The 20,079-nt window shown below is 46.1% G+C and overlaps 1 protein-coding gene across 2 annotated transcripts in view; it reads right to left on the reverse strand.

The window, feature by feature from the left end:
- Positions 1–20,079, reverse strand: part of CFAP58 (cilia and flagella associated protein 58) — a 141,883-nt gene that overhangs the window by 24,121 nt on the left and 97,683 nt on the right. The window contains exon 18 of one of the 2 annotated variants that reach the window (XM_048858400.2): positions 14,570–15,644. The exons of the other annotated variant lie outside the window; for it this stretch is intronic. Within the exon in view, the coding sequence (XP_048714357.2) occupies positions 15,524–15,644 (121 nt within the window). The 3' untranslated portion in view covers positions 14,570–15,523. Of the gene's footprint in view, positions 1–14,569; positions 15,645–20,079 lie in introns of those variants that run through there. 2 annotated transcript variants of the gene reach the window in all.

Consider the following 20,079-nt stretch of genomic DNA (forward strand, 5'->3'; position numbering starts at 1 on the left):
CCACTTTAATGGGCTCCATATAGGCATAACTGGGTGAAATTCTATGGCCTGTGTTACACAGGAGGTCAGACCACATGATCTAATGGTCCCTTCTCATCTTAAAATCTAAGAAAGAAAAAGAAAACAAACCCTCTTTCTGACAAGCTCTGCACAGTACAGTAGTTTTCAGCCAGTGGTGTGCAGACTATGTCTAAGATTGCAAAGGCGTCCTCAGCTCCATTTGACAGTTTTTCGGGGTCCACAAATGAAAAAAGGTTGAAAACCACTGGCCTAGTATATCACATAAGAAAAAGAGAGAGAGCACAGATGTAAGCAGAGTCAGGATGGGCTCCACCCTGACATCTGGTGGTGAGGTGTGGCAAGTTGTGGAAAAGAACTTCAGGGGCTGATCTCATTTGCATAGGCACACCCACCCTGCCTAGAATGAGGCCATAACTGCCCAAATGGTCACTTTGGCTGTTGTGGGATCCCCAGTGTCTCTGTTATTGGGGCGGGAAGAATAAATTGTTAGTACCCTGATTATGGGAACTGTGCTTGGAACTGTACTTGGCCTTTTGTTATGATGGAGGGACTCACCATCAACTGAGTAGCACTCGCTAGGCAAGGGACTTGGGTTCCAAAACTCTGTGAATGGAGAGAGACTTGAGACAGGTATTAGTACCTGGTGGTGTGGGTCCTGAAGCACCAATTGCACCTCTGTCTCTCTCCACTGTGGAATGTCAGCGCTAATTTTGGGTCTATTAAGAGTCTTGCTACAGGTACTGTGCTGCATTCACTTTGGCCTTATGGTGCACCAGCACTAAGGCTCCCACTACTATGAGCTGAAATCACTGAGAGCTGTGTCAAGTAGTGGGGAGCCGGAAGATCTAGAGTGCAGCGGTGCTGTTCGTGGATAGGCTGGCGGAGTGTTCGTGAGACGGCGAGCTGTGCAGAGCAGAGCTGGTCGTGGTGGAGCGGAGCTGTTCATGAGACAGCGGTGTGTTCGTGAGACGGCGAGCTGAGCAGAGCTGTTCATGAGACAGCGAGCTGAGCGGAGCCGTTTGTGAGACAGCGGTGTGTTCATGAGATAGCGAGCTGTGCAGAGCAGAGCTGGTCGTGGTGGAGCAGAGCCGTTCGTGAGACAGCGTAGCAGAGCAGAGCCCTGTGGGGCAGTCAGCTTTGGGACACGTAAGGTGCCCCTTACCTCTTTCCTCCACACACAGGCACATTTTAGCCAGACTGGGGAGTAACACTCTGCAGATGAACTTTTGAACTCTGGGGCTGGACTTTTTTGGACTTTGGGTGATTTGTGGATTGCTGGACTCGAGACGTTTGGGTTCTGGGACTCAAGAACCCGAGGGAAAGGATGTGGCCCAATTTTCTGGGGTGGGTCTTTGCTCATGGTTTGGTTAATGAACACTAGTTGTGGTGTTTCCCCAATTTAATGCTGATGTTGTTTACCTCATGTTATTAAAGATTCTCTACTCCACCGAGACTCTGTGCTTGGGAAAGGGGAAGTATTGCCTCTTTGAGGCACCCAGGGGGTGTGTAAGATTTTCCCAGGTCACTGGGTGGGGGCTCGAGCCAGTTTTGCATTTGCTTTGATGAGAGGGAGCCCCTGTGTACTGAACCCGGCCCTTGCTGCTATCAACTTGGCCTGGCAGAAGGGTTACACATAAAACAGCTATAAATCCCATGCAATGATTTATATGTCCTTCCCCGCACCCCTCCCAGCTCTGCGCTGCAGGAACAACCATGTGACTAGGCTGGCTGCCATTTATTATACTGGCCTCTGCAAAATTAGGCTTCGACCCGGTGAACCACTTTCTCAGATTACTCCGTGTGTTTCTAGTATCGTTGCCTTTCCATCCCGTCCAGGGAGGGGAAGACTCCCCGGTTCTGTTTGACTCCGCTGAATGGGTGGGATGTTCAATCTTGTCGCCTGCGTGACTTGTGGGTTGTTTTTAAGATGCACATTTTAGAAGAGATTTTAAAACAGCATGGCGCCAGCTGGAGCGGGTCTGAATGGGCTCGCTCTGCTACCACAGCCCCTATGTCCGCTCCGCCTTATAAGCGGACTCCTAAGATGTTCTGGCCTTGGAGCCTTCTTCGAAAAAAAGGTTCCAGCGTGTGAGGAGCACAGAACAAATGGCAAAAGAAGTCTCTTAGGTACAACAGGACACCTAACGCAGATTGAGCTCCTCAGGACCAGAGTCAGGCTGTGCTTCTGTTTCCCCTCCACCCTTTATCTGTCTTGCCTATTTAGAATATACTCTCCTCGAAGCAGGGACTGTCTCTTACTAGGTATTTGTGCTGCACCACATACAATGGGGCCTTTGGGCTCAATATAAGCCTGTGGGCGCTACTGTAATACAAATAAAATAATAAACTCCAGCAGTAATAATAAACAATTGCTCTTTGACCTGGATGTCAGATCCCCCCAGCAGAAAGGGACAGATGGTTTGCTGAATGTCAAGCAGAAAAAGGAACTTTAGCCCAGGTCCATAAAGGTATTTAGGCTCCTAACTTCCACTGAAATCGCTAAATATGGTGGGCTTTTGAATGCACGAACTATGCTGATATGTGCTGTTCAGTAATCACTCAGAACAAGGTATTTGTCAGATCTGCTTCCTTCAGTGTCTCGGCTCGACTGTCTCTGCATAACACAACCCGGGCTTCTGCAGTGCTGCTTCCCAGACTTCCCGTCTCCCAAGCTAAGCCACTTAAAGGTACAGTTTCCCACAACATGTAACCACACAAGGGTTGCCAGTTTTGGTTGGACTTATTCCAGGAGGTTTCATCACATAACATAATCTTTAAACTTTCATTAATCTTTTGGAGACTCCAGGACAATCCTGGAAGGCTGGCAACCCTAAACCACATGCCTAGGTCTAGTTGAACCTGGACCACCATGTTTGTGGAGTGTGGGAATGCAGACCCCTCCCAGAGTGAGATCAGCACCTTGGGAATAGACGTCTTTGGTATGAAATGATTTGATCACAGGTGTGCAGCCTTCACACCACTTATGAGACCAGCAGCAAAGCTGGAAAATGTGTAAAATCTAATTAATTAATAATACTGAACCAGATTCTCAACTCACAGGCAAACCAGTGTAAATCCATTGAGTCAAATGGAACCCCTCTAGTTTTATGGCATCAGTAAGTGGGATCAGAATCGGACCAATATGATTGCTGAGGAATCCATTTACTAAGGACACCCCAGTAGGCAGTCTATTTTCCTGCTTAAGTCCGTGTCTTGATTGAAAGAAAAACAAAACAAAAAATATATAAAACAGCACTGAATAAAAATACAAGAATGAGATTGATACTCACTTTGTTTCAGCTTTATTTCTTCTTCCTTTCCACCTCCGTATGACAGCCTCCAAATGAAGAGGCTGGAACACGAAATTTCATGTGTTTAAGTAACTGCTTAAGCATATGGATCCACGGATATGTGTCCCTTTCATAAAATAATCAGAGCTACCCCTGACTCAATCAAGCAGTGTAGTCCAGTAGTAGGTACCTGGCCTGGAAGTCAGGGGATCTGCACTCTAACATTATTGGGCATTACTAGGTTGTCACTATTACAGATGGCATCGCAGATACCCTTTTTTAAAAAATCTGAATGTGAGGCCATTTGAAAAAAATGCCAATTGTCAGCTGTAGTGCAGTTTCTTTTAGAAACTGAGCATGTGCCCAGTAAAGGAATCCAATTTTAGAAGGGGCTCAGGACATGCCAATAACATGCCAATAACAATGTCACACGATGAAACCTCCAGAAATATGTCCAACCAAACCTGGCAACCCTGGTTGAGAGGGCCGCAGGCAGGGATAGCAAACTATGGTTCTAGCAGCAGGTGCTGCTTTAGGGACTCCTGATGGGAGCCTAGGAGCCAAAGAGGGTCAGGAAAATAAGAAGAGGGCTACAGAACTTGGCGCAATTCTGTTGCAAGTTGTTGAAGCTAAGCAGAAATCAAGAGGCTGCAGGGAGAGGGAGAGGCATGTATCGTTCGGCACAGGGCTTGCTTAGCTCGCTGCCAGCTGATGATAAAGGCTGACAGAAAACCAGTTATCCCTCAGCACTGAAGTAAATTACGAGACACATCCCTGAAGAGCACAAGGTGAAGCCCTTGAGCAGACAAGCGAAGCTGGAGCATAATTCCCTTTGATATTGCCTGATTTGAATGTGAGTGCTTGTGAAGGGTGCAGGATTGACAGCTCTGGAATCTGCAGAGAGCATGCAGGCCTTGCCAGTACCCACTTCCCCCAACCTGGCCCCACCAATGCCACATCTCAACTGTCTTATGAAGGAGCTACTGCTGGGGGAGAAGGTTGAATGGCACATCTGGCACTTGGGTTCTCTGCTGGCGTGGACAACACAGAGGTCAGCTGGTGCCAGCCGTACTGGTGGGTTTTGTGGGTGTGGACACCTGGCAGTTAAAGTGACAGAGAATGATAGTGTCACATGGGCTACTGAATCTCTTGAAGTTTACAGATCACATTAACCTGAGGCTCATTTGACAGTGTAAAACAAACTGACGGTCAAACATTTTCTTCACCTAGAAGTTCTTTCTTGCAAAGGCTCAGCCAGAGAGGTACAAAGGACGGGTAGGAACTAATGAACAGGGAATCTGATCTGTGACTCCTCTGCACAAGCCAGAAATTATTATCACCTGTTTATATTATATGCCATGTTGTTGTAGCCTTTTTGGTCCAAGTTCTATCAGAGAGACAAGGTCGGGGAGGTAATATCTTCTATGGGACCCATTTCTGTTGGCAAGAAAGAGAAGCTTCTGAGCTTATGCAGAGCCCTTCATCAGGTCTGGGAAAGGCACTCCAAGTGTCCCAGCTAGACACAAGGTGGAACAGATGGTTTAGCAGAAGGAGTTAACATATTTAAAGGGAAAGTTCAAGGTGAAGCGGCTGCAGCACCCAAAGGCTTTGGCCACTGTCAGGGCCCCATTGTGCTACATGCTGCACTAATATCCAGGGAGACAAGGCCAAATCCTCAGCTGGAGTAAATGGATGGGGGTCCATTGATGTCAACGGAGGGTAACTGACACCAGCTGAGGGGCTGACCCCATCATTGCCCCTACCCGACAGTCATTTTCATCTGAGCAGCTCAAAGAACTTTCCAAGCATTAAATACAGCTTCCAGCACTGCTGTGTGGAGGCAGATCATGCCTGTTTTACTGAAGGGGAAACTGAGGCACACCCAGATGAAAAGCAAGCTGACAGCAGAGCTGGGGCTGGGATTTGGATCTCCTGACTCCCAATGCTCACCAAAGCCAGTTTTCTTTCCTAAGATCTGATATTGCTCTTTCATTTGTTACCCTATTGACATGGCTCCACCTATCAGTGCTCACCGTATCTGCACGGCCAAAGAAGGGGTAACATTTTCAAAAATGCTGGCGCAACTTAGGAGCCTACTTCACATTTTCCAAAGTGACTTCAACACCAATGAGCTCAGTCCCATTGAGACATAAATTCCCAGGTCGCTTTCGAAAATAGGAGACAGGGTCAAAAAACACCCGTGTGCTTCTGAAAATGTTACCATGGTCCCCATCCCGAAGACAGGAACTAATATCTAGCTTGCATAATGAGACAATGGCTTGAAACGCCAAGGTGAGAAAAAGACAGCTGAAGTTTATGTATCACATATGTTTTTGACATTAACAATGAAGATGACCCACCGGAAATGGCAAATTTGAACTAACATCCAGTGTACAGACACCATATTAGGAACAAATTTGGAACGTCATCTAATTAGATGTAAACACTATAGACCTGGTCGTCAGTTGATGTAAATTGGTACAGCTGTGCTGGACATAGATCCACGGACATCACCAAAGCGGTGCCCGTGTAGACCAGCTGAGGATCTAGCCCCATGCATATCTATTCGTAATGCGCATGCTGCATTGTCTAAAGATTGAAATACTCTACTTCAAAACAATGTACAACACAATCAGTAAACAGGTTGTTTTAAAGAATTTAGGAGGTAATTTTTGGGCAGCGAAATGTTATGCTCTTGATACTGAGCCAGTTTCAGGCGTGGTACAAACGTGGATTTATCCAAGAGCTCCCAACTAAACAAAAAGAAACGCAGCACCAATCCAGAAGAGTGGAATTAAATGCATTTCAAGTTTCTCTCTTTCCTCCACTGCACCGGAAACAGCAAGGGAGTTGGTCATTTTTGGAAGACTCATGCACTATCAGTTTAAATAAAAACTCCAATCATGAGATTTCCTAAGTTGTCAATAGGGAATACGTCCAGTTACTAACTCTGAAATATCAGGGGATGGGGAGGGAGGATGGAACAAACCAAATAGTGACAGGGAAACCATAACAGTTATTAATGCACCTTGCTGTGACATTCCAACAAGTCTTGCATCTAGGTGCACATGTATTGGAAAGAGTCTGAGAAAAAATTCAGTGTAACTTTTAAAAAACTGACATAGGCAACGCAGCTAAATCCTTCTAGTGTACTGAGGCCTGATCATTGGAGCTGATCAAAAAAAAGGTATCAAAACTTTATTTTGATAAAATGTTAATTTTTGCCAAAACAAAACATTTCAGGGTTTTTAAGTGGTTTTTTTTTGGCAAACAGCCAATATCTTCCGGGGCAGAGACAATCTCCCAAGCAATGGAATGTGCTATTTCCTTACTATTATTTGTATTACCCTAGCAACTACAGGCTGCAACCAAGATCACATCTTCATTGTGGTAGGCACTGTACAAACGCATAGGGTATGTCTACACCGCAATTGGTGGCGGTGCTTTGATCCAACTAGAGCAGCTAAAGTAGCAGTGAAGAGATGGCAGCATGGACCCTGACATGGGCGAGCAGTGCAGGGACGTCAGCAAGGTCCCAGACAGACTTGCACAGCCCATGCGGAAGCCCATGGCTGCAGCACCTTTACTGCTATTTGTAGCTGCACTAGCTACACTAAAGCTAATGCAGGTTTGCCTACGCATGCTGCGATCACACCTCTGACTGTAGCATAGACAGAAACAATCCTTGTCCTGAAGAGTGTGCACTTGAAACAGACAAAACCAACAATGGAACTATTCTTATGCCCATATCACAGATAGCAAGAGGAGGCACAGGGAGATTATACTGACCGAGGTCACAGAGAGTCTGTTGCAAGAGCAGGACTTGAACTCAGAGTGGCTGAGATGAGCCAGGCCAGCATTCCCCCACAAAACCATCCTGCCTCGCAAAACTGCTTCCTGGATCAATGTAATACTGCACGGTGTTCTTTTTTCCCCCCAGGCATTAGCTAAACTGGCTTTATTTCACCCATTGTCCAGGCTGCAAAAAATGAAAGTTACAGGTTTGTTTTTTATATGAAACTAGATGGGATCACACACACAGTTTGGGGCACATGGTCAGGTTACTCAGGATTAAAAGGCAGGAGATTCTAACTGACCGGATCTGACCAGGTCAGTCAGTCACTGTCACAGAAGACCCTATCCTGTGACTAGTGGCACAATTGACTTCCCTGGGAGTTGAAGTCACTCATTACCTTGCCAAAGATACTCAGCATAGTGTAGGAATGGGGCCCCAAATTGGGTGCACAGAAAACCTGCATACATGCCCTGGTTCAGCGAAGCACTTAGGCCAGATCCTCAAAGGTATTTAGGTGCCTAACTCTCATTGAAATCAATCGGAGTCAGGCACTTAATTACCTTTGAGGATCTGGACTGTAAACACTTGAATTGTCAATGGGACTACTCATGTGCTTAAAGTTAAGCACGTACTTAAGTGCTTTACAGGTTTGGGCCCTGGGTGATGATGCTGCCATGCCAACACAATCCGTTAGCTAGCCTGGGATCAGGAAAGTGGTTTGAGATTTTGCCTGGGCGCACGGTCTCTCATAAAAGACGCAGGTGAGAATCATGCTAGCTGACGGATGATCTGATTCCACACCTCCCAGCCTCAGTCTAGGAAGCTAGAGAGCCACTGGGGTAAGCAATCAACCGAATAGAGAATATGATAATGCAATGTTATCACTAGGGCTACATTTTGAAGCAAGAGAGTCTTTCACAAAGGTACATGTGTAAGAGTGTCCGATTTTTCATTTACTCACCCAGATCAGGATTTTGCAGCATGCCTAGTTTTGGGCACAGGGCCAGAGGCTGTTTTGGAAAAGGTGACCCAAAGGGACCGACAACAACAAAGGCTAAGGCTACATCTTGTCTTCACAGTGCAGCAACTAGATTTGGCAGCACAGAAGAGAAGCTCTCTCTAGCTAAGACTCTGGCGCAGGAAAAGAGTTCAAGTGTGAAGCCCTGCAATCTGGAAAGAAAGACAACGCTGAACTGTTCCGTAAGTAACAGCCCACCTCCCCACCTGGAAAAAACAACACCACCATCATCCCCGGGAATCCTGTGTGGGGTCAATCATTACCCAATTAACTCCCAGTCAAGGAGCACATCTGCCCTGGCAACGTCCTTAGATCACTGGCATATAGCTCTTAACCCCCTGGAGGTGCCTATATTCTGACAAGAACTCAATATCTGACGCCCGCTACTCGACCAAATCATGCCAGGGTGAGCTAAGGACAGGATTTCAGCTCCATCTCTAAATGGGTCTGTTTCTGTGGCTGTAAGCATGTGATCATGCGTGGTGCAGAGAGCCTCTTGGGACATGACTCAGCCCCTTGAACACCATGGAAGTTACTGTTTGCCTAAGGATCATTGTTAGAAGCTCAGCACATTGCACGTGGGTCGGTCTCAAATATATGGTCAGTCTCCGTGACACCCTTCCTCATGCTAGATAGTACTTTACTGCACGAGTAGTCCTGCTGAAGCCAATGGGACTGCCCGGGGAATGAGATGCTACTGAGAGTGAGAAAAGAAAAGGAGGACTTGTGGCACCTTAGAGACTAACCAATTTATTTGAGCATAAGCCTTCGTGAGCTACAGCTCACTTCATCAGATGCATTCAGTGGAAAATACAGTGGGGAGATTTATATACATAGAGAACATGAAACAATGGGTGTTACCATAGACACTGAAACAAGAGAATGATCACTTAAGGTGAGCTATTACTAGCAGGAGAGTGCCCCCCCCCCCCCCCCCCCCCGACAACCTTTTGTAGTGATAATCAAGGTGGGCCATTTCCAGCAGTTGACAATAATGTGCACTACAAAAGGTTCCTCCCCACCCCCGCCCCCGCTATCCTGCTGGTAATAGCTCACCTTAAGTGATCACTCTCGTTACAGTGTGTATGGTAACACCCATTGTTTCATGTTCTCTATGTATATAAATCTCCCCACTGTATTTTCCACTGAATGCATCCGATGAAGTCAGCTGTAGCTCACAAAAGCTTATGCTCAAATAAATTGGTTAGTCTCTAAGGTGCCACAAGTCCTCCTTTTCTTTTTGCAAATATAGACTAACACGGCTGCTACTCTGAAACCTGAGAGTGAGAAAAGGCATTAAAATCTGATCCAGAGAGTCCAATACACCACTTCAGATTTGAATAGGAGTGGGCAAGTTTCTGCAGGTGTCCAGGGGCCACTTAGGCCCCTGAAAGTTCTTGGATTTACAGAGGATAAAATGTAAAAATCAGTCTATTTCAGGAGCATGTGTTGTGATTATTTCCTTTACTTCTAATAATTCATATAGGTTTACTACAACAAAATTACCAACACCACACCCCCTCAGCTGGGTTGTCAGTAGGATTTGAAGTGGGGACCATCAGAGCTAATACCACACATTTTTTATGGCTTGAGAGAAGGGAGCAGCTCCTCTAACAAGTAGCTTTAGTAGGTTTTTATTCTCTCCTGTGGAGCAGCTGCTAGAGGGGGAACAGAAACATACTGAGCTAGACAGGAGCAAACACACTGTGCTAAGTGGGTTAGCGTGTTAGTAGATTGAGAAGTGCCTCATTTAGCAACAACCCATGGGCCTAGCAATGGGAGGCCAGGTATATCCCATGGTCCCACTGACATCCATTCACTGTCTCTCCTGAGAATACTAAAGGGGGAGGTGCCGACATAGCTTCTCCCCCTCAAAGGTGCCGGGCCCTGTTGACATCTAGCTGACCCTGCACGGGAAGAAGAGGCTGGTTGCCGTGGAGGTGCGCCATGAGCTCGCCTTCCCTAGCTGTAGCAAGAATTGGGATAGATTTGTGCTTTGTGGGCCAAGATGATGAACCAGGAACCCCTGCGGATCCCAGCTGCCCAGCAGGGTGGGAGAGGCCTGCTTTCTCCAACCCCCAAACCTGCCACTCCAAGGACTTGGAAACAACTCCCACCCACTGCCGCACCCTACCTAAATGTTTCCTCTGGTGGCAACGTGCTCAGCACCTCCTGAGAGGTTCTAAGCAATCACAATTCCCATTGACTTCAAGGGGAGTTGAGGGTCCTCAGTCCTTCAAACAATCTGGACTCTAAACTGCTCCTAAATTGCATCCATCAAATGCACTTGCACATGCCAACAGTCAATTGCACCTGATTAAAATATGCAGCTATCTGTGCATATTTGACAGGCACAACTTAGGCACTGCTTTTTGAAGATAGGATCCTTAACCCCAGCTCCTGGGTCAAGCTTCTGTCTTACACTTGTTGGGTAAACCCTTATTCCACAAAGAGCCTTGTTGACTTGAATGGGACCATTCATAGAGGAAAGAGCTATTCGATGGAAAAGCTTCACCAACTCGCCTGATAGTTTTTGGAAACAAACTGAAAACATCCTCCCCTGGAAGGGGTGACCCATCAACGACATCACCCACTGAATAACTACTACTCATTTATTAAAGTCCCTAAATTCAAATTAACCTAATCTGGAGCCTCCGCTCTGAGAGGGTAAATGCTGAGCCTGATGGGCTTAGTGTGAGCCGGTGAATAGGGAACCAGGTTAGGAACCACAATTCCTGCCTGGTGTTCCAGGCTTTGCCACTGACTCATCCTCCTGTAACTTAAGATTTAAAATAAAACGTTCAAAGAGATCCTTTTCACCCTGCCACCTCTCTCCAAATTTGCTTGTGGCGTAGTTAATTCAGCCCTGGTGTAAGAGGGGGTGGAATACTGCTCCGTGATCTGAGAACTGGCATACTACACACCAGCTCGAAATTTGTATGGCTAAATTATAAAGCTCTGATAATAGTGTTTACAGTGCAAATGTTGACAGACCTACCTGACAGCCAGTATATCCAGAGGGAGGGTATATATGCTGTGATGCTTTGTTCAGTGTTAGCTCACAGTGATGTCTCATTCCTTCTTCCCCAGGCTGCTAACACCTTGGTTAGCTTTTCTGTAAACTACTGCAGCCTCTTCCTTGCTGGCCACACTGTGTCTCACCTCTCACTCTTCTAGGCCATTTAGAACATATTGCTAAAATCATATGCTTCTCCTGCTGATCCAGCCACAGCTTCCTCCACGCACACATCACACCTTCTTCAATGATTCTTGGAAAAGCACCCATTCATGAGCACCCCCGTCCCTTCTTATTATGTGTTTGCAATACTGACCTCCCCACAGGTGGGTCCTGGTTGTGATCTGCCTTACACCAGTGAAACCCCATGGACTTCAGGGGAGTGGTTCCTGATTTACACTGGTAGGAGATGACAATAAGGCACGTTGTGTGTGCTGCTATCTATTATTCACACTCCAGTAGTGCCTACAGGTCCCATTTATGGATCGGGGCCGCCTGGTGCTAGGGACTCTGTACACGTGTAGCAAACAGATGGTCCCTCCCCCAGAGAGCTCACACTTCTGTGGCTGAATTTGTTATATCATGTGTGTTGTCTGAGCGAGGCCCTGCTCCTGCAATGTGATGCGGACAGACCCCTCTGCACCAATTGACCTCAGCTTAAAGGGTTAGGGCCTTAGATAGTAAGCTTCTTCAGGGAAGCTACCCTGTCTTTAAAGTAGTGTGTCTCCCCCTCCGGAGCTCTGAAATCAAACACTCAAAATATCACACCCTCCATAAGAAAAGTTCCTTAGAATCCATGATAGACTCACCAGGAAGACTGCTATGGACCAAATCCAACACCTGTTGCAGTGAGTGGAAAGGCTCCCATTGACTTCAGTTGGCCTGGATCGAGCCCTACATCTCCATCTTTTCACGTGCTTTTACAGCAACCAAAAGGTGAAGTGTGCCTATTCCTTCTGGTTTACATCTCGCCCAGTGTTGGATTCAATTATCATTATTCAGCGACGGGACCTAAATGAGTACTTCAGAAATGCTGCCTGCCACGCAGGGCTAAGTGAACAAATGATGCTACCATTAAAGTTCTGTCGTTTCCTGCTGTGTAAGTCAAATCTTCAAGCATTAAAAGCGCCTCGGCACCACGCAGATTCACAGACAGTGACAATGATTTTCAAGTTCTCTGGCTTTTATATAGTCCTCGGGGGGTTTGTTCTCTTTCTGGTATGCTTGAGACAGTTTTAATGCCTGAATCTACATAAGGTTTCAGGACTCTCTGACGCTGTAAATTAGGCAGGCTGTAGTTGCTTAGTTCCTGGCAATGATAAAAGTTATTAGCAACAATTCTTAATTTTTCAAATTCCTGAGCAAGTTTAGTTCTCCTGAAAGTGGCAATGTAGCAGGGCAGGACTCACCCCTGCAGCGCCTCCTGCTGGTCGTCCAGCGAATTAGCATTTCCAGGCTCCCGAGCACCCTCTGCAGGCCGGTGTCCTGCTTGCCATTGGGCCCCAAGTCCCTCCCAGACCCCGGTGCTCCTTTCACGCCGGGGTGCTGCCCCCTGGCAGTATCCCCACAGATCTGGGTCTTCCCCCACCCCTGGGGAACCCCCACCCTCTATCCCCACCTCGCCTCAGTCTTTGGCTACTGCCAGTCACCATCTAGCACTCGCTCCCTGGGGCGGACTGCAGTATAATTGCCACTCATCATCGGCAAGGAGGGTCTGGACCTGCTGTTTCTGCCTACCCTTGGGTTGCCCTCTGCAACCCCAGTACCCTTTTCCTAGGCCTTCATCAAGGCCTGCAGCCTGGAGGTTTCTCAGGCCGGAGCTCCCCAGCTCCTCTAGCCTTTCCCCAGCCCTGCTCCACTGATAGGTACCCTGCTCAGCTCCCAAGAGTCAGGCCCCCCTCTCTCAACATCTAGAGAGAGACTGTCCTCCTGGCCCACTGCCCTCTTATAAAGGCTATCTGGGCCCTGATTGGGGCTTGGCCACAGCTGTGGCTGTTTCCCCAATCAACTGAGGCTTGCTGCTTTCCCTAGCAGCAGCCCTCTTGCAGCCTCAGCCCTCTCCCAGAGCTGATTTCAAGCCCTTCAGGGCAGGAGTGGGTGACCAGCCCACTACAGGTAAGTTAATGCAATTGAGCTGGGACAGGGCTAGTGGCCAATGTATTCAAACTTTGGCTGCCTAACATTAGTCTCCTAGCATTTTATTGCCATGTGCTGCACTTGGCAAGTGGGCTCATACTCATTAATCATCCCTTCGGACTGGGAAGCATACTTGCGGTCACAAATCCTAGTACTTTGCATTCCTATAGTGCTCTTCATCTAAGTAGCTTAAAGCACTTTTCAAACAAGAATGAATTAATCCTCATAACTCTCCACTCAAGTATTATTATACCCATTTTACAGATAGGTAAACTGAGACAGTGAGCTATTTAAGGTCAGATTCTGCCTCCCCTACTCAACACTGAATAGTACCTTATTCCATTCATAGTCCCATTTATTTTGACACTAGATACTAAACAGTGCAGGTAATGGTGGCAGAATCTGTCTGATTGGGACTTGTCCATGGTCACATAAGCAGAAAGAGGGAGAGCAGGGAATCATCCTGGTGCCTACTCCCCACCCCAGCCTTAACCATTAGATTACGCTCACTTTCCTAGATCCTGATCTGAATTAATGGAAAGACATCCATTGACTTGAATGAACTTTGAATTTGGCCCCTATACAGTACAGTTAAGATATGGAGTAATAAACAAATGACTTATCCGTAATGGGCTGGGCTTCTGAGGCTCTCTGAGCCCTATTCTGCCATTGTTACTCATGTGGAGTAATGCTTTACTCTGGGAGTAGTTTAATTTATTTCAGTATGACTGCTCCCAAAGTACATTACTACTCAGTACATTACTCAAAGTATATTACTACTACTGAGTAAACGGGGAAAAATCTGGCCTTATAGAAACACTGGAAATTCAGCTCCTTTCTAAAGAATGGCCTAGACCCTATTTGGGACGTCTTCATACTAATATATCCAGGTCAGCCATCTTGACTTTACTGTGATTGGATTATTGTGGTTGTACTGAAATGTCATAAACACACACCAGACAAGAGTCAGACAATAAGACTCCTCTAAAATGATACTGTGGCGTAAATATACTTGACAGAGAGAAAAAAAATACAATAGATCTGATGACTCAGTGTTCTGGCCTCTGATGTAACAGCAAAGTAGATCCCTGTTGTATTTAACTTGAGTCTCCTGAATTAAACACTTCCATTAAAAGTTTCCCACAGTAGCTTTAATATTTAATTATGTGTTCCACCAAAGCAAAGATCAAAATCTCTGCAAAGGGGTTTTTTTTTTATTAAATATTTATCAGCATATCTCTTTGGACTAGTTTTTCATCCCCTGGGCCAGGAGAGAGCATTCCATATAGAAAGCAGTTTCAAAACATTTTATTTTACAGCTTGAGAGTTTTCTATACTTCAGCACCTCTTGCAGTGATTTTCTCATATCACTTGGTAATCAATGGTAATTAAATCTCTTTTGGCCAAAAAGGTTGGAGGGCTCACACTGTGTTGCAAAAACAATTTTTTAAAGTTACAAAAATGTTCCAGGATCTTTCTCCTAATAGAAATTAAAGTGCAAAGTTTGCCATGTTTTGAGTTCAGATTTACAAGAAACAATTTATAGAGGATGGCAGGTTCCAGACAGAGTATATAGACTGCCTATTTAAACAGACATAATTATGTCACTTAGTATCCACATCCAGTATGCAGAATTGCATCCCAATTGTACAGTGGGTAGGTCCACTGTGGCCAAAAACTCCCTTGATCTTAATAATGGCTGTAGCAAATATTGAATAAACCAAATGATATTTCTCCCCCACAAAGAATTTTCTCACGTGAACATCTGAGCAAAGAGTTGTCAATTCGGCGTTTGCTTAAAATAGGACATGGAGTTTCTCGTTATTCCTTTTTCCTTGTTTTCTGTTTTTCTCCTTCCTTTTAGTAGATTTAAATTGATGGATAAATGGAATATGTGCTTGGGATGGAGGTAGATAGAGGGTATATAGTTGTGCACATTTAAGTGTTTTGGGTGTTACAATTCTAAATAAAAAGTCACAGTAACAAGGAAGAAATATCAGCATATGTCCCAGCTGTGCAGCTCCATGGACATGTATGTGGTAATGCTGGTGCCATCAAGAGCAGAATTTAGCCTATTGTGTGTAAATTACAGCACTGCCCACTCTAGAATAAGCTTCTTTTATGAAAACAATGCAGTGATACCAAAGAGAACATTTGATATGAGTTAATCTAAAACCATTCTCTGAAACACCCAAGAACTAATTTAGTTCAGCAGGAAAAGTGGGACATGATGAGATGACTCCAGTTTAGGCCATAACCTTGGGCGGCTGCTTGGTGAGAGCAAAGCCTCCCCCAGTGAAACGAGGAACATCCATTCTCTGCATTGGAAACTCCTGCTCCATGTTAGCCAACACTCGCTCCTTATCCCTTTAGAGGAAACAAAGAGGAGAAAGGAAAGAAATGTTTTTTCACTTTAACTATGCAACAGTGTTTTCAAACAAAGCAAGTCCTGTGTCCTCCAAAGTTTCTGTGATGCAACCACTCTACCAAGAGATCATTAAAAATATGTTGATTAAAGCCTGTTAGGCTAAACAGCCAAGACTAGGTGTCTGTTTGGATCTAATTAAGCGACTACCGATGATTTTCAGAATTATTAAAAATTAGAACTAAATGAGTTCTAATGTTAGCCGCCCGAAGTTGGTCAGAGCATCTCATTAGAACTAGAATAAGCGTGAGCTTTGTGACTTTGGGTTTCTAATCATCGCCCCATTCTACCAAGTCCTCATTTGTTCTCAAACAAACAGCTAGATTCATCAAAGGCACGATGGAGAGATATTTTTCCTTTGTTGAATTTTAATGAATAAATACTGTTATCTGTCTTCAAATTTTAACAAAGTTCCAGTTATAATTATCCAGCCTGTTATATTTGCAGAAAACCAACACTATATCTGTGGGGCACCTATAGCCTCAGGAACTTCCTCCATCTGAGGATCCAAAGCTTGAATGTGGTGGCCTTAAGAGAATGGAGCAATGTTTAGATGTTCACTCTTTAATAGGTCCGGGGGTGGGTGATATCCAGAGTAGAATAAATATAAAACTTTCAGTTTTCTGAGATACACCTCAAGACTTCAGAGACAGGTGTCAGAAATCATAGAATCATAGAACCATAGGGTTAGAAGGGACTGAAAGGGTCATCTAGTCTAATCCCCTGCCAAGATGCAGGATTTCTTGTGTCTAAACCATTCAAGACAGATGGTTCCAGCCTCCTTTAGAAAACCTCCAGTGAAGGAGCTTCCACAGCCTCCATAGGCACTCTGTTCCATTGTCCTACTGTTCTTACAGTTAGGAAGTTTTTCCTGAGATTTAATCTATATCTGCTGTTCTGCAGTTTGAACCCATTGCCTCTTGTCCTGGCCTCTGTGGCAAGAGAGAACAACTTTTCTCCATCTTTTTTTGGCAGCCTTTCAAGTATCTGAAGACCGTTATCATACCCCCCTTAATCTCCTCTTTTCCAAACTAAACATACGTAGTTCCTTCAGCCTTTGCTCACATGGCTTGCTTTCCATCCCTTTGACCATCTTTGTCACTCACCTCTGGATCCTTTCCAGTTGCTGCACATCCTTTCTATACATTGGTGACCAAAACTGGACACAGTTCTCCAGCTAAGGCCTACCCAGCGCCGAGTAGAGCGGTACTATTGCATCACATGACTTGCATCCTATGCCTCAGTTAATGCAACCTAAAACTGCATTTGCTTCTTTTGCAACAGCATCGCATTGCTGACTCAGGTTGAAGCTGTGATCCACCACAACTCCCAGAGCCTTCTCAGCAGTGCTGCTGCCAAGCCAGTTTCCCCCCATTCTGTATTTGTGCTTTTGGTTTTTCTTCCATAAGTGTAGCATCTTACATCTGTCTTTGTTACATTTCATGTTGTTGTCCATAGCCCCGTTCCCCAAATTGTCAAGATCCCTCTGAATTTTTGTCTTCTGCAAACTTGATCAGTATGCTCTTCTACACTTATAGCCAGGTCATTCATAAAGATGTTAAACAACACTGGACCCAGAACAGATCCCTGTGGAACCCCACTTGAGACCTCCCTCCAATCTGACATCACTCCATTAATCTTTTCTAATATTTAAAATAAATGAAGCAGGATTTTACAAAGTCCTAGTTTACTATAATAACAGTGGAGCTCTAAGAACTTTACAAAAGAGGTCAGGATACCCTCATTTTACAGATGGGGAACCTAAGGCACAGAAAGGGGAAGTGACTTGGTCAAGGATAACCAACATGCTAATGGCACAACTGGGAATAGATTCCAGGCTTCCTAAGTCACATCCAATCTGTCAACTAGGCCATATTGACTGGCCCTAGCTTAGTTAAGATTAAATAAACAGTTATTGTAAAGGAACACAATTTCCTTGTATTTTTTGTCATTTTGCTTTAACAGCTAATCTTTGGCCTTTGCTGATTCCTGCCCAATCTCCTTGGCCCCTGGATTGATCTCCCAGTGAAAAAAATGGCTTCCTATAGTTAGCATTTCTCCCTTGGCCCCCCAATATTACTATCTGAAAAAAGAAAAATCCAAGAGAAACCTCATACGGAAGCCAGGGATGTTTTCTTGTTCCACATGTCATTTGTGTGGAAGCATGGGATTAAGCACAGGTTGGGTTAGGTTAGGGGAGGGCAAACTTTTTGGCACGAAGGCCACATCTGGGCATGAAAATTGTATGGCGGGCCATGAATGCTTACGAAATTGGGGGTTGGAGTGTGGAAGGGGATAAGGGCTCCAGGTGGGGGTGCAGACTCTGGGTGGAGCCAGAAATGAGTTCAGGGTGCAGGAGGGGGCTCCAGGTTGGGACATGGGGTTGGGGTGTGAGGAGGTGGGTGAGGGCTCCGGCTGGGGGTGCAGGCTCTGGGGTGGGGCTGAATATGAGGGGCTGGGGCAAGGGAGGGTGCTCCGGGTTGGGACTGAGGAGTTCAGAGGGCAGGAGGGGGATCATGGCTGGGGCAGGGGGTTGGGGTGTGGGAGGAGGTCAGGATTGCAGACTCCAGGCAGCGCTTACCTCAAGCAGCTCCTGGAAGCAGCGGCATGTCCCCTCTCCCGCTCCTATGTGGAGGAGTGGCTCTGCGTGCTGCCCCGTCTGCAGGAACCATCCCTGCAGCTCCCATTGGCCTCAGTTCCTAGCAAATGGGAGCTGTGGGAGTGGCGCTTGGGGCAGGGGCAGCGTGTGGAGCCCCCTGGCTGCCCCTGCATGTAGGAGCCGGAGGAGGGACATAGTGCTGTTTCCAGGAGCTGCGCGGAGCCACGGCACGCGCAGAGCGGGGCAAGCCCCCGACCCTGCTCCCTGACTGGAGCACCAGAGCGGGGCAAGCCCCGGACCCCACACCCCAGCGGGAGCTTGAGGGCCAGATTAAAATGTCTGAAGGGCCGGATGCAGCTCCCAAGCCATAGTTTGCCCACCCCTGGGTTAGATGCACACAAATAAACCAAACCACTTGTAAATATTTTTAACAAAGTCAACATAGTGCTGAGGGAAAGTGCCAGGCTGACAGCCCTGGGGCCTGAGGTGCCCCATCTTGACAGGTATTGCCACCCGCAGTGTACTTCAATCCAAAGGCTGGAGCGAGAAGGTTGGCCCAGCTCCATGTCCTTTCAAACTGTGGGTGCCCACTGAGGCTGTCAGCAAGGGTGCCAACTGCAGTGTTGCTGATTCTTGTGCACCAGGTACTGTTTCACACAGCATCGTTGTTCAAGCTGTCAGGTGGTAATGACTTTCTGGTTACCGCCTGTAGTCAGTGCAGCTACTCACACAGGAAAGGGCTAATGGATCAGGTCTCTGATCTGGATTCAAGCAGGCGACCTAGAGGCGACTAAAGGCTCCATATCCCATGACCAATCCTCTGAGATCAAACCAATACCATGGTGTTGGAGGGAACCAGGAGAGGTAATGGAGAAGAAAAGTAACAAGTAGTGGTAGGGGAGAAAAGGGAGGAAGAAAGAATGTCAGAGGGAGCTGGGGATGCTGTCAGGGAGGGCCAGGGATCAGAAAAAGAGGACTAAACGTTTACAGTCCCAAACACAAGATTTCCTGCTTGAAGCCAAATCCAAAGCTAAGGTCCCATGCAAGTCCACCAATCATTACAGCCATGGAAAGCCACATCACTTCAATAACCAAGACTTTAAATCACAAAAGAGGGCAGTACCGTGCAAATCAATAAAGGCCTTTAGATTACACCTTTCTGCAGTGCTATCAAGGAGCATTAACTCAGCTGCATACCAGCATAGTCAGTAATGTTGCCAATGCTGTTGCACCAACGGGATTCTCTTTTTATCAGCAAAGGCAGCCACAACAGCCATTTGCCGCTATTACAATGATCAAGTCAAAAAAAATTTAATTTTGGGTTGAACTGAACATGAAATGTCAACAAAATGTAAGCTGGGTCAAATGAAGGAGAAGGAGCAGTGGTGGCTAGGGCACTCCCATAGTTTGTGGAAGCCCCAAATTCAATTCCCACTGTTCTGGAGAAGGAATTTGGACTTGGGTTTTGCAGGTCACCCTAACCACTGAGTTATGGGCTGTCTCAATCTCTTCTTTTGACGCTTTCCTACTTTTCATAAATAAACCATTGGAACAGGGATCAACAGCAAACAGTTTCAATCAACCTGAAACTGCATTTTGTTTTTGGCAAATAAACTATTCACCAAAAGAATTTTGCTCAGCTCTAGCGACCTTCCAGAGGAGGAGTGTGAGTCAGGGCTGGGAGCCAAAACAATGTTGTCAACCTCTGAAACAGGTGTGGGGCAACATAAATCACTGAGGTCCTGGACAAGTCTCAGCATTGGCACTTGGATGGATTC

Source organism: Caretta caretta, chromosome 7 (genome assembly GCF_965140235.1).
Source record: "Caretta caretta isolate rCarCar2 chromosome 7, rCarCar1.hap1, whole genome shotgun sequence".
NCBI classification, from domain to species: Eukaryota; Metazoa; Chordata; order Testudines; family Cheloniidae; genus Caretta; species Caretta caretta.